This window comes from Cetorhinus maximus, chromosome 15, assembly GCF_964194155.1.
Source record: "Cetorhinus maximus chromosome 15, sCetMax3.hap1.1, whole genome shotgun sequence".
In the NCBI taxonomy this organism is placed as follows: Eukaryota; Metazoa; Chordata; class Chondrichthyes; order Lamniformes; family Cetorhinidae; genus Cetorhinus; species Cetorhinus maximus.
The window spans coordinates 38,026,163-38,039,483 of record NC_135893.1 but is presented as its reverse complement, the minus strand read 5'-3'; the positions used below and the strand labels follow the sequence as shown (position 1 = coordinate 38,039,483).

Below are 13,321 nucleotides of genomic sequence, written 5' to 3'. Positions count from 1 at the left end.
GAAGCAGCATTTCACTTGCACTTCCCTAAATTTAGTCTACTGCATTCGTTGCTCCCAATGCGGTTTCCTCTACATTGGAGACACCAAACGCAGATTGGGTGACCGCTTTGCAGAACACCTTCGGTCTATCCACAAGCATTACCCAGACCTCCCTGTCGCTTGCCATTTCAACACTCCACCCTGCTCTCATGCCTACATGTCCGTCCTTGGCTTGCTGCATTGTTCCAGTGAAGCTCAACGCAAACTGGAGGAACAGCACTTCATCTTCCGACTAGGCACTTTACAGCCTTCCGGGCTGAATATTGAGTTCAACAATTTTAGATCATGAACTCTCTCCTCCATCCCCACCCCCTTTCTGATCTCCCCCTTTTTTTTTCAATAATTTATGTAGATTTTTCTTTTCCCACCTATTTCCATTATTTTTAAATGTATTTCCATCCATTGTTTTATCTCTACCTTTTAGCCTTTTTTGATTCCTTCACCCCACCCCCACTAGGGCTATCTGTACCTTGCTTGTCCTGCTTTCTACCCTTAATTAGCACATTCCTTAGATAATATCACCACCTCCAACACCTCTTTGACCTTTTGTCTGTGACATCTTTTGGTTATCTCCACCTATCACTGGCCCTCTATCCAGCTCTACTTGTCCCACCCCCCCTTAAACCAGTTTATATTTCACTTCTCTTTTATTTTTACTTAGTTCTGTTGAAGGGTCATTCGGACTCGAAACGTTAACTGTGTTCCTCTCCGCAGATGCTGCCAGACCTGCTGAGTTTTTCCAGGTATTTTTGTTTTTGTCATAAAAAGTACAAACTGTTGACAAGCTCAACGCTGCCTTTAGGTATCAGCATATTACAAAAAGGGGCTGTAAATCCCATTGCAGTGTACCTTGTTGTGGTTCATTAGGTGTTTTCCACTCTACGCTGAATGGCTGAGCTCCCTCAACAACTTGACAACTGAAGGATGCATCATTGCCCTGGATTACAGTAACATCCTGTGGCCCAGTATTAATAATTGGTATCAGATCCCCTACAGCACAATACAAAAGGTTAAAATTAATTATAAGGTAACAAACAAGGGAACAAACAGATTTTTTAAAACAATAAACTCATTAAATATCATGCCAACGTGCATGTACAAGTAAGAGCTTGCATTTGTAAAGTACCTTTCACAACCTAAAACACTTTACAACTAATTACATTGTGTTGTAATGTAGGGAAAAGCAGCCATTATTAAAATCCCACAAACAGCAACGTGATAATTGAGCAGATTATTTGTTTTGCTTCAGCGATGTTGGTTAGGGATCAATATCTTAAGATCATAGAATGATGCAAGACAAATGGAGGTCATCTGGCCCCATTGGACTGGTGCAGGTTCTTTGGTAGAGTTTTCCAATTAATCCTATTCCCTGCTCTTTCCTTTTGGTGTTGTAAAGTTTATGTTTCAAGTATTTATCAATTTCCTTTTGAATCAGCATTCAGCATCCTTTCAGGCAGTGCACTCCAGATCACACCAACTCACTGAGTAAAAAAAACATTTCCTCATGTCACCTCTAGCTCCTTCGGAAATCACCTTAAATAAGCGTCCTGTTTTCAGATGCTCTGTCGGCATAAACAGTTTGTCCTTATTTGCTCGATCAAAACTGTTCATAGTTTCGAACATCACAACATTGGCTCAGACACTGGGGAAATCTCTCTCACTCTTTTTAGGGTAGTGGCATGGAACCTTTACATCCATGTGAGGGGGCAGATGGGGCCTCGGTTTAATGCCTCATCTTAAAGACAGCACCTCTGACAGTGCAGCACTTTCTCAAAGTGACAGCCTAGATTGTGTACTCAAGCTGCTGGAGTGCAACTTGAACTCATAACCTTCTGACTCAGAGGCAAGAGTGCTAACCACTAAGCCACTGGTAACTATGGCCTGTGTTCTCTCCAGCTGAGCACTAATTATATTCAATAAAATGTTTTGAAGCCTTTTCCCCATTAGAGATGGTAGACCAACTAGATATAATTTTCTGACTTTAGCTTCAGTCTTTTTTCGAACATTTTATCAAAGATTCCAGTCTTCAAGGATCTTCAAATATTAACCAAAACCTCACTTACTTACTCCAAGGTTAAAATCAATCTTAGTTTTAACCCAGTCCTCCGGTAAATCTGTCATGTTATAAAACTCTCCATATAATGAGTATTTGTACTTTGTTCCAAAAAGCTTTCATGTAAGTTATGAACCAATCCCTACACTATAACAGTGACTACACTGCAAAATTACTTAGGTGCTTTGAATGGCTTTGAGAAGTCCTGAGGTTATGAAGGGCACTATAGAAATGAAAATTCTGTTTGCTTCCATCCATAATTGAACATTTCTTAAATAACAAGAACGACTGGGTTTACGCACTGGATACTGTGGAGGTGACTGAGACCGAGAATTTAAGTTGTTGCATTCCGAAGATGTTTTCAGCTCGGCAGATATAATCACCATCGTCAGCCCGAGACACCTGCAGGATTCTCAGCACAGGGCCCTCCACCTAGGACATCAACAGAAAAATTTCAAGTTTTTGTCACTTAAACTATTGCTTTTAGCATTGCTACGCCTAACACAGCTGCCATGAAGCGGAGGTGAGATTCTCTGGATATTGTGTTGACATCCAATGGGAGTGTAGTGATTACATACAAAAATATGAATTAGGAGCAGGAGTAGGCCACTCGGCCCCTCGAGCCTGCTCTGCCATTTAGTACGATCGTGGCTAATCTGATTCTAACCTCAACTGCACATTCCCACCTACTCCTGATAACCTTTCACCCCCTTCCGTATCAAGAAGTTATCTAGCTCTGCCTTAAAAATATTCAAAGACTCTGCTTCCTTCACCTTTTGAAGAAGAGTGTTCCAGGCTCATTACCCTCAGAGAGAAAATTTGTCCTCTTCTCTGTCTTATATGGGTGACCCCTTATTTTTAAACATGACCCCGAGTTCTAGATTTCCCACAAGAGGAAACATCCCTTCCACATCCACCCTGTCAAGACCCCTCAGGACCTTATACATTTCAATCAAGTCACTCCTTACTCTTCTAAACTCCTGTGGATACAAGCCTAACCTGTCCACCCTTTCCTCACAAGGCAGCCTGCCCATTCCCGGTATTAGTCTAGTAAACCTCTGAACTGCTTCCAACGCATTTACATCCTTCCTTAAATAAGGAGACCAGTACTGTACACAGTATTTCAGATGTGGTCTCACCAATGCCCCGTATAACTGAAGCATAACCTCCCTACTTTTGTATTCAATTCCCCTTGCAATAAACAATAAGCTTTCCTAATTATTTGCTGTACCTGCATACTAGCCTTTTGCGATTCATGCACTAGGACTGCAGCGGTTCAAGAAGGCAGCTCACCACCACCTTCTCAAGAGCAATTGGGGATGGGCAATAAATGCTGGCCTAGCCAGCGATGCCCACATCCTATAAACGAAAGAAAAACACTAGGACATCCAGATCCCTTTGCATCTCAGAGGTCTGCAATCTCTCACCATTTAGGTAATATGCTTTTTTATTCTTCCAGCCAAAATGGACAATTTCACATTTTCCCACATTACACTCCATTTGCCAAATATTTCCCCCTCACTTAACCTACCTATATCTCTTTGTAGCCTGTTTATGTCCTCTTCACAACTTACTTTCCTACCTATCTTTGTGTCATCAGCAAATTTAGCACCACATACATTCGATCCATTCATCCAAGTCATTTATATAAATTATAAATAGTTGAGGCCCCAAAACTGATCCCTGTGGCACATCACTCATTACATCTTGTCAACCAGAAAATGACCCATTTATGCCTACCCTTTACTTCTTGTTAGCCAGCCAATCTTCTATCCATGCCAATATGTTACCCCCTACACCAGAGCTTTTATTTTCTGCAATAACCTTTGATGTGGCACTTTATCAAATGCCTTCTGGAAATCTAAATACAGTACATCCACCAGTTCCTCTTTATCCACAGCATGTGTGACTTCTTCAAAGAACTCCAATAAATTGATTAAACATGATTTCCCTTTCACAAAACCATGTTGATTCTCCTTGATTACTTTGAATTTTTCTAAGTGTCCTGCTATAACGTCTTTAATAATAGCTTTTAACATTTCCCTGTGACAAATGTTAAGCTAACTGGCCTGTAGTTTCCTGCTTTGTGTCTCCCTCCTTTTTCTGAATAAAGGAGTTACATTCGTCATTTCCAATCTAACAGGACCTTTCCCGAATCTAGGGAGTTTTGGAAAATTAAAACCAACACATCAACTATCCCACTAGCCACTTCTTTTAAGACCTTAGGGTGAAGTCCATCAGGACCCGGGGACTTGTCGGCCAACAGCTCCAACAATTTGTTCAGTACCGCTTCCCTAGTGATTATAATTTTTTTCAGTTCCTCCCTCCCTTCCATTTCTTGATTTGCAGATATTTCTGGGATGTTACTTGTATCCTCTATAGTGAAGACCAATGCAAAATACCCATTCAATTCATCTGCCATTTCCTTATTTTCCATTACTAATTCCCCAGACTCACTTTCTTAGGACCAATACTCACTTTGTTAATACTTTTCTTTTTAAATAGCTATAGAAACTCTTACTATCTGTCTTTATCCCCGTATGCATCTAGTCCTCTGGGAGGTTGAGAGTCAGACTAATGACCTGTCCAGGTAAAATCGGGCTCCGGTATGGAAACAACTGAGAGCATAAACTGCTACTTGTAAAAGCAGCGAAAGGGAAAGATTGTCTCATGTGCCGCTAGGCAAGGTAGGGAAGATGAGGATTTATATTACTAAACGGTCACTGGTGGGAGCAAGTCAAGTGGCCTCTATTATCAGGCACAAAGGCCTGAGGCCTACTGCACCTTCAAATACACATTCCACATGCCTCTATGTAAGGCACTTGAAGCTGTGCACAGACTATCAAGGTTCATCAATGCCCCAGTTTCTACACTGAATAAACATCTTTCCATAACTGCCTGAAGTGCCATTGCTCTAGGTGCCCAATGCAGGCGAGGAATGGGTGGTATAAGCAAGGCACGTGAAACTAAAAAGATTAAATCTTCTTCCTGGGTAGACTTTCCTTCCAAATGGCCACCCAGCCTTTCAAATGCTCAATTCTTTTGCCTCTCTAGAGCAATTGTTTCGATGGGGCCTCTGTGCCCCATAGTATTGAGCCATTAAAAAAGTGTTGGCACGAGAACAACAGCCTTCGGCCCTTTAGTAGCTACTGCTGCCCAATATTCTGGAGATCAATCCACCATGTGAGGTCAGTTCCTCTGGCCACAGGTCGGACCAGTGGGCAACTCCCAGAGGGCTCCAGGCTGCATTAGAGACTGGTCTGCAGTATGTGCCCTGCGAATTTGAGGGTTCCTCGTGTTAGCTGCTCAACTGGGAGCAGAAACCAGCTTCATTCCCACTCCTGGTAACTCCTGAGATAATGTATGCAGGTTGATAATAGGAATTGGCTCACGACTGATGCTCAGTTTAAAGTGGTTTTCATGGGAAACCTAGCCTCCAGCTTTTAGCTCTTGTGTATTAAGAATCAAATCAGAAACAAACCTTAAATTAAAGGAGCATTTTCACTCATTTTGTTTTTTTAAAGAAACAAAAATTTTAATAATTACAATAGTCTTTTTGTGAATAAATAAATCACATGGCCTGGGTCTTAGCCAAACAAACCATGAGGGCCCAATGATTCGACTGGGGGCCTGTAATCGATTAACCAACCTGGTCACAACTACAAATGATAGCAGAAGACAAAGGGCTCCCTGTCCTGGTTGCTATGAGGTTCCCACTCACTGTTGAACAGCTGGTAAACAGTAATGACTCATGCTAACACCAGAAAGAATGCCACTGGGACAGAAAACTGAGGGCTGACATGGAGCCACATACCCCAGGCGGAGTCATTGACCCGAACAGAAGAGAAAGGTGAAGATTATCAAACAGTTTTAAGTTGAACGACACTAAGTTTCTTTGCACAAAGAAACCCAACAAACTAAAAAGTTGTACAATCATTAATTTCTGTGTATCGACTGTTATTAGCGTTTCCCAAGATAGACATTCTTCTTCAGGCTAATATACAGCTGATGTAACTACCCAAATATGACATTTCTGTTGTATCGATACCAATGTTTTTACACCAGGCCAGGGAGGGGGTAATTAGTGACACAGTCTTTATTCTTTAGTATATAAATATTTGTAATTTCCCCTTTTTCTGTACGGTGACAAATGCTAGCAAACTGAATCTGGTGCTAGTTGACATTTTGGGCATAAAAAGGGAAAAAGTTTTTTGTTTAAAAAAGGGTGACATTTTCTCAAGAGCACGCTGAAAGATTGCTGTACTTCAGCACAGTCAAAGCGACACACATAAGCTAGGGAAAAAACTGTAGAAGTTTTTAAAGATAGGCAATTTAATTAGATCTAAAATAATGCTGCCACTTTACTACATTTAAATTGCTACATTGTACATAGTACGTTTTAATCTCCCTTTGAAAACCAATTCTTCCTGGAAACAAACTGTTTGCCAGCTCGAAATCCCAGTTAACCAGGAGCTGAGCTTTAAACTCCACATCCTATCCATCATCAGAACCTTCCAACTCTCTGACATACCCTGCCACCACCTCCTCCATTTAAGAATGCAGGTTTGATAATAACTTAAGTAAATTTAAAAACTTGACCAAATTTTATTCCAGCATAAAAGCAAAATACTGTGGATGCTGGAAATCTGAAATAAAAACAAAAATAGCTGGAAAAGCTCAGCAGGTCTGACAGCATCTGTGGAGAGGAAGACAGAGTTAACGTTTTGAGTCCATATGACTCTTCAACAGAACTAAAGAAACTAGGGCCATCTGTCACTTGCTCGTCCTGCTTTCTACCCTTAATGTCACCATTAGCACATCCTTTAGCTAATATCACCACCGTCAACACCCATTTGTCCTTTTGTTTATGACATCTTTGGCAATCTCTTCTTTGCCTCCACCTAGCACTGTCCCACCCCCCTCAAACAGCTTATATTTCACTTCATTTCTATTTTTCTTTAGCTCTGATGAAGAGTGTGCGAAAGTCCTAGAGGGTTGTGGAGGATGGGTAATGTTGTTGGGTGGGCTCGAATTCCACAGTTCAAACAAAGAATTTGATGTTTCTTTGGTTAATTTATGTCACAGAAGACTTTTGTTCGACAGTGAGCTCCTGTCAGTGTAAAATCCTGTCTGCTATTGAAGAAAACATATAAAAAGTGGCTGTTAAGGAAACCTCATTGCTGTAGCCTAAAGGTGGTGACTTTGTCATCTCACTGGGAGGACCTGAATCAACAATGCCGGATCACTCATTGGTGGTTGTATATTTGATTATCACCTGTAACATTATTGGCGTAGTACTTGCACTGTACAGCTAACTTTAGATTGTGTGGGAGTGGTAGTTTAGAATATATCTTGGAGATACAAATTACATCATTAAGAATTTGAGAGTCCTGTGTAATTTCTCATAAATCTCAAGTGAAAGAATAAAGCTGTCAACTTTAGGAATGAGGTCTTCAACTGCAATCCAAAGGTAGGTGGCCTTTGTCACTTCCACACTATTCCAACATCCTCTCAGCAAGTCATTGTAAACTCCCGACCTGCTCAAAACGTCATTTCCCTCATCCACCCAACCCCCTTCCACATTTGCTAGTCTCACTGATTCTCATCCTCCCCCCTCCAAAAATGGTCAACTTAAAACACTTGTCCTTACCTTTAGACCACTGAGTATCACTCCCAACGCCAGTCCCTAACTTTGGCAACCCTATAGCCACGTTCTAATGATTCACTCTTTGTACTCTGGCCTTCTGTTCCTCCACCCCTCTCTATACCCCACCATTAGTGGCAAAGCCTTCATTCGCCTGTGTCCAGTGGAATTCTTTCTCTAGGTGTCTTCGTGTTCACCTCTCTCTTCACTCAAAGAGCTTGTCAAAGGTTTCAGTCATTCTTCTGAATCACTCTATCTGGCACAGCATTCAGTTCCTCACGCACATTAGTGACATGCCTTCAGATGTTTAGTGATATTATAGAATACACAAATGCATCAAGTCCCAGAAACTTTCAATCACCTCCGAGCTTTGGTCTCACTTATTCCTGGAATGTAGTTCAGCCTCCATGTATGTAGAAAGATGCAGTCAACCAAACCTGAGGGGGAGGGGGCAGGGGTGAGGGCCACTTGGGCATGCTTCCCTTTAAGAGTTTGCACTATATCATTCAAGCAGTCTTCCCAGAGCATGACTGCGCATAGACCCTTGATCTAGAAGTTTCTCAGCATTGTTTTGAAAGCAGATGCCAGAGTTTATAGTGCAAGGAGCAAGAAAATTACAGATGGCAATTGAGAGGAAAATAAGGAACATTAAGGGAGGCAGCTGTGAATGCAGAGGGTCAGATACATTTACTAAGTTAGATCACAACTGGATTTATTGTCTAACAACATGAGCCAACGCGATACAAAAATTCACGGTTGGACATGCACTGATGAATCCCGATATGAGTTACAGCCACAAAGCTGAAGAACTTGGGGGAGTGTAATTTTGTCTGGTGCTTTCTTGCAAAGTGTCTCCATTGCAAACTCCCTGTTCCCTGACAATTTAGTTTTCCATTACATTTTATCTGTATAAAATAACCCAGAAAATGCAGTGTAATTCCACCACAATTACATACCTGGTGATTGGCTGTTAGATAACCATCTGCTTTGTACCATGTGATCATGGGTTCCGGCTGACCTGTGACCTGGCAGCGTATCTCCAGCATTTGTCCCTCTGTTACTGAGACAGGTCTGGGCTGGGCTCTCACTATTGGCGCCCCTTCACGTGCTGTGGGGAGGGCGGAGATCAGAAGAGGCTTTAATAAGACAGATCAAAATGTGGGCACTGCAGACGCTGTCACTGGCTGAATCTCACATTGGTGCATCCGTACTGACATTATTCGATAACAGTTTGTGTAAAATCAAGGTGTACAATCAAATTTGTGGCAGCGATCTTACAATAGGTTTTTAGTATGTAACCTCTGAACTACATCAATGTCCTTTTGAAGGTTGCAAACCCTAAACTGGATACAACAGGGATCTTGTTCATCCTTCGAGGTGAAGGAGACCATGTTTGTCAACTGAGGTGTTTGATAGGGTTCTGGTAGGTACACAGGTGACTGCTAAGACAGATTTGCGGCTGGAAGGCTCTGCTACAAATAGTGCAGGATTCGGAAGACGATTGAGCCTTGGATGAGTTGCTGGTTCAGGATTTCCTCTCCTTGCCTTTTCTCTCTGCCTCTAATACACGCTTGCTTTCAAAGGGTACACCAACAGCATTAATTCGGGAAAGCTGCATTTGAGCCAAGGCCTTGCTCATCAAAAGTCTGGGTCAGAGAATGTGATTGCCATTCTCAGACCAACTTTGCAACCTGCTGAGTCAGAGCCAGGGGCTTCACTGCATTTACCCTCAAATACCCAATGTTGCTGCATCCAGGATCTATACAAGCCGAGACTAACTTCTTTCCACTTAACAGTTAGTTGAATTCTGTAAGTACCGTTGAATTCTGTAAGTACCAGAGAAGAGGCTATTATATAAAATTAGGGCTCATGGAATCAAGGGATATTAGCATGGACTGAGGGCTTGTTGATGGACAGAAAACAGAGAGTAGCAATAAGCGTATCATTTTCTGGTTGGAAGGCTGTAAAAAAGATTAGTATTTGGGCCTTGATAATTTGCAATTTATATCAATAATTAAGATGAGGGGACTGAGTGTAATAGTCTAAGTTTGCTGACAATACAAAGTTAGATGGGAAACCAAGTGGTGAGGAGGATGCAAAGAGGCTGCATAGGGATATAGACAGATCCAGTGAGCGGCAAATACTGTGTACAGTTTTGATCTCCTTAAATAAGGAAGAATATATTTGCCTTAGAGTGAGTGCAATAAAGACTGGTTCCTGGGGTGAAAGGATTGCCCCTCTAAAATTCTTAAGGGCTTAGCAGGGTAGATAATGGGGCGATGTTTCCCCTAGCTGTGAGTCTATAACTAAAGCTAGAGATCATAGAATAAGGAGTTGGCCATTTAGGTCTGGGATGAAAATGATATTTCTTCACTCAAGTAGCTATGAATCTTTGGAATCCTCTAGCTCAAAGGGCCTTGGATGCTCAGTTGTTGAAAGTATTCAAGATGGAGATCGATAAACTTCTGAATACTAAAGGTATCGAGGGATACCTGTCCACCATCTGCATGGCACAAGTCAGGAGTGTGATGGAATGCTCTCCACTTGTCTGGATGAGTGCAGCTCCAACAACACTCAAGAAGCTCAAAACCAAACAAGACATAGCAGCCCGCTTGATTGGCATCCCATCTACAAACATCCACTCCCAACACCACTGACACAAAGTGGCAGAAATGTGTACCATCTACAAGACGCACTGCAGGAATTCATCAAGGCTCCTTCAACAGCACCATCCAAACCCACGACCACTAACATTTATAAGGACAAGGGCAGCAGATGCATGGGAACACCACCACCTGGAAGTTCCCCTCCAAGCCACATGCCATCCTGACTTCGAAATATATCGCCGATCCTGCACCGTTGCTGAGTTAAAATCCTGGAACTCCCTTCCTAACAACACGGTGGGTGTACCTACACAGATGGACTCCAGCAGTTCAAGAAGGCAGCTCACCACCATCTTCTCAAGGACAATTAGGGATGGGCAATAAATGCTGGCCTAGCCAGTGAAGCCCACATCCCATGAATGAGTAGAAATAAAATATGGGGATTGTACGAGAAAGTGGAGTTGAGGAAAATTATTAGCCATGATCTTGTTGAATGGTGGATCAGGCTCGAATAGCTGAATGGCCTATTCCTGCCCCTATTTTTTAAGGAGGTGGTTGCCATATTACCTATATATCTACAATTCAGAGAACAATCTGAGACATTTGGAGAGGTAAAATAAGGCACTATATATATATATATATATATATATATCTATATAGAACTGTCTTTATTTCTCTACGTCTTTCAGCAATATCTTCATATTGAATGGTGCTCCTAGAGTGAATGTTTTATAATTACACACATTCTTTTCTTTCCACCATTTGAAAACAATTACTGGGGTTTAGAAATCTGATGATGGTTTGCTCATTTTTCCAAGTATAAAACAGGTGCCTAAGAACCCAATGTGGCTACCAGTACATGCATATTCCTAGTGTGCTGGAAGTGCACCGTTTGCCATATTGGCAGAGAAAGAGGTGTTTAGGATCAGCATTCCCTGTTGGCTGTGCACACGGATGTGCAGCAACCCAAAAGCTTCCACACAAGCTGCGCATATGTTGGCCTTTTTAAGTTACCATTTGTGAGCGCCTTTGCAAAGAAATTTAAAGTGTTGCACACTTAAATAAACCTCCTGCACAATTCAAAAAAAAATTAAAGGGAATGTTGTCTTGGGCCCATGCCCGCAAAAGGCTTTGAATATGCAAATAGGGAGCTATTTTGAGGCCCTTTGCAAAACTGGATGGCCCTGACTGCAGTTGGCACTAATTTTAGTCCTGCGTTCCTTCTGTGCTTTCATTCTTCCTAGGTGCATTACCTGACAATTAAAATTTTCTTAAATAGCACACAGAATCTTCTGGTTCCAAACTGAAAGTGAACAAGGTTAAAGAGGGTGGAAAATAGGAAACATACAGAACAGGAATGACTGAGTTACGCACTGGATGGAGTGGAAGCGAACGAGACGGAGAATTTGACTTCCCGTGTTCCAACAACGTTTTCTGCACGGCAGATGTAATCCCCGACGTCAGCGGGACTCATGCGGAGGATGCGCAGCACGTGGCCCTGCACCTAGAGCATCAACAGAAGAATCACAGCCTCTGTCATTCACACTCTCTCAGGCTGTTTACAGCAATTACAAATATACTGATAACCACAACGCACAGTCACCATTCCAGAGGAGTGAATGCTGATAATTATCATCCGATATAATGATTTAATCTCTGCTTCAACGCACACCTGATTTATACGTGCAGACTCGAAGGGCTAAACACCCTAGTCCCGCTTCTATATAAAAAACACTTAATTCTCTACTCTTAAGATTATTCAAATAATTATTCATACCCCCAGGTGCAAACTTGAATAGGTCTAGGGACGATGCCAGTGTTAAGAGAGCGAAGTGCAGGGAGATGGGGGGAAGATTAAAGGGGAGGGAGAATTAAAGGGAAGACAGTTAAAGAGCAATATCATAATGGGTTTTGTGGGAGGGGGACTAAATTCATAAATCTATTAAAGAACCTAAAAAGGGATCTCAGCTCTGACCTTTTCCAAGGCTGTGGTGGTGGAGGATTAAGAAACACCAGATAAAAACAAAGGGTTACAGAGCCCCAGATAGAAGCTTGAGCAACTGACAAGTCACATCTTACTAGCACTCCAACTCCATGTTTAATTGCCACAGGACTCAATGTGGTGTTGCATGAATTGCCAACAAGGAGTGTTTCCCTCAGCGCTGGTCAAGGGAACCGCCCCGTATGTCAGTACAGCTGCGTGCCTACGAGGGAGTGCAACTAAGTTTCAGGCTGCAAGTCATTATTACTGCCCAGCACCACAAACTCTCTGATGTAAGATTGACGCTGGCATCCTTGCAGCAAATGGTGCATCATTGCATCGGCTTCTCCACTGACCTGGAACAGGAGAGGCTAGGTTCCCCTCAGCTCCAGATAGACGGCAACCTGGCAGTCTGACCGCGTGACTGCCTGGTCACCTCGCTGCCTCCTGCTGTGTGACAGTTAAGCAAAACATGGCATGCAGTGGTTGGGATGCTTCTGAGTAACCTTCCAACACTGTGGCCTTTGACATCTCAGGGTGAGACCAATCAGGGATCAGCTAAAAATGTCTCCTTTGTGAAGAAAACCTCTTCAAAACAACAACTGCTGAAGCAAAAGGGATAATCACTTGGTGCCGTTTGGGAGTTGGGGTGTGTGGTGAGGGGGCTCGATGTTGGGGGTGGTGGGGGCGGGGTGACCTTATTTGGTATTTTCTTGGAAATACCTGTCCCTTCACCAGGGTGACATTAAATTTTAGATTAAATGCTTAATTGTGCCCAAATAAAATAATTCCTCACAAAAGGAAAATCCAGGTTTGTCCTATCACTTTCACCTACCTGGTGATTGGTTGTGAGAGAACCAGCTGCCCTGTACCATGTGATCCTGGGTTCTGGCTGACCTGTGGCCTGGCAACGTAACTCCAGCATTTCTCCTTCACTGACTGAGGTGGAAGAGGGATAAATCTTTGCCGTTGGAGCAGTTCCTTGTGCTGTGGGGTGGTTG

General features: G+C 42.5%; 1 protein-coding gene across 1 annotated transcript in view; it reads right to left on the bottom strand.

Annotated features, from left to right (window-relative positions):
- The window catches only part of hspg2 (heparan sulfate proteoglycan 2), a 524,258-nt gene that overhangs the window by 101,875 nt on the left and 409,062 nt on the right, over positions 1-13,321 (bottom strand). The window contains exons 60-64 of the mRNA XM_078558280.1: positions 13,156-13,307; positions 11,714-11,843; positions 8,693-8,844; positions 2,395-2,524; positions 889-1,029 (exon numbers count right to left, since the gene is read on the bottom strand). Of these exons, the coding sequence (XP_078414406.1) occupies positions 889-1,029; positions 2,395-2,524; positions 8,693-8,844; positions 11,714-11,843; positions 13,156-13,307 (705 nt within the window). The remainder of the gene's footprint in view (positions 1-888; positions 1,030-2,394; positions 2,525-8,692; positions 8,845-11,713; positions 11,844-13,155; positions 13,308-13,321) is intronic.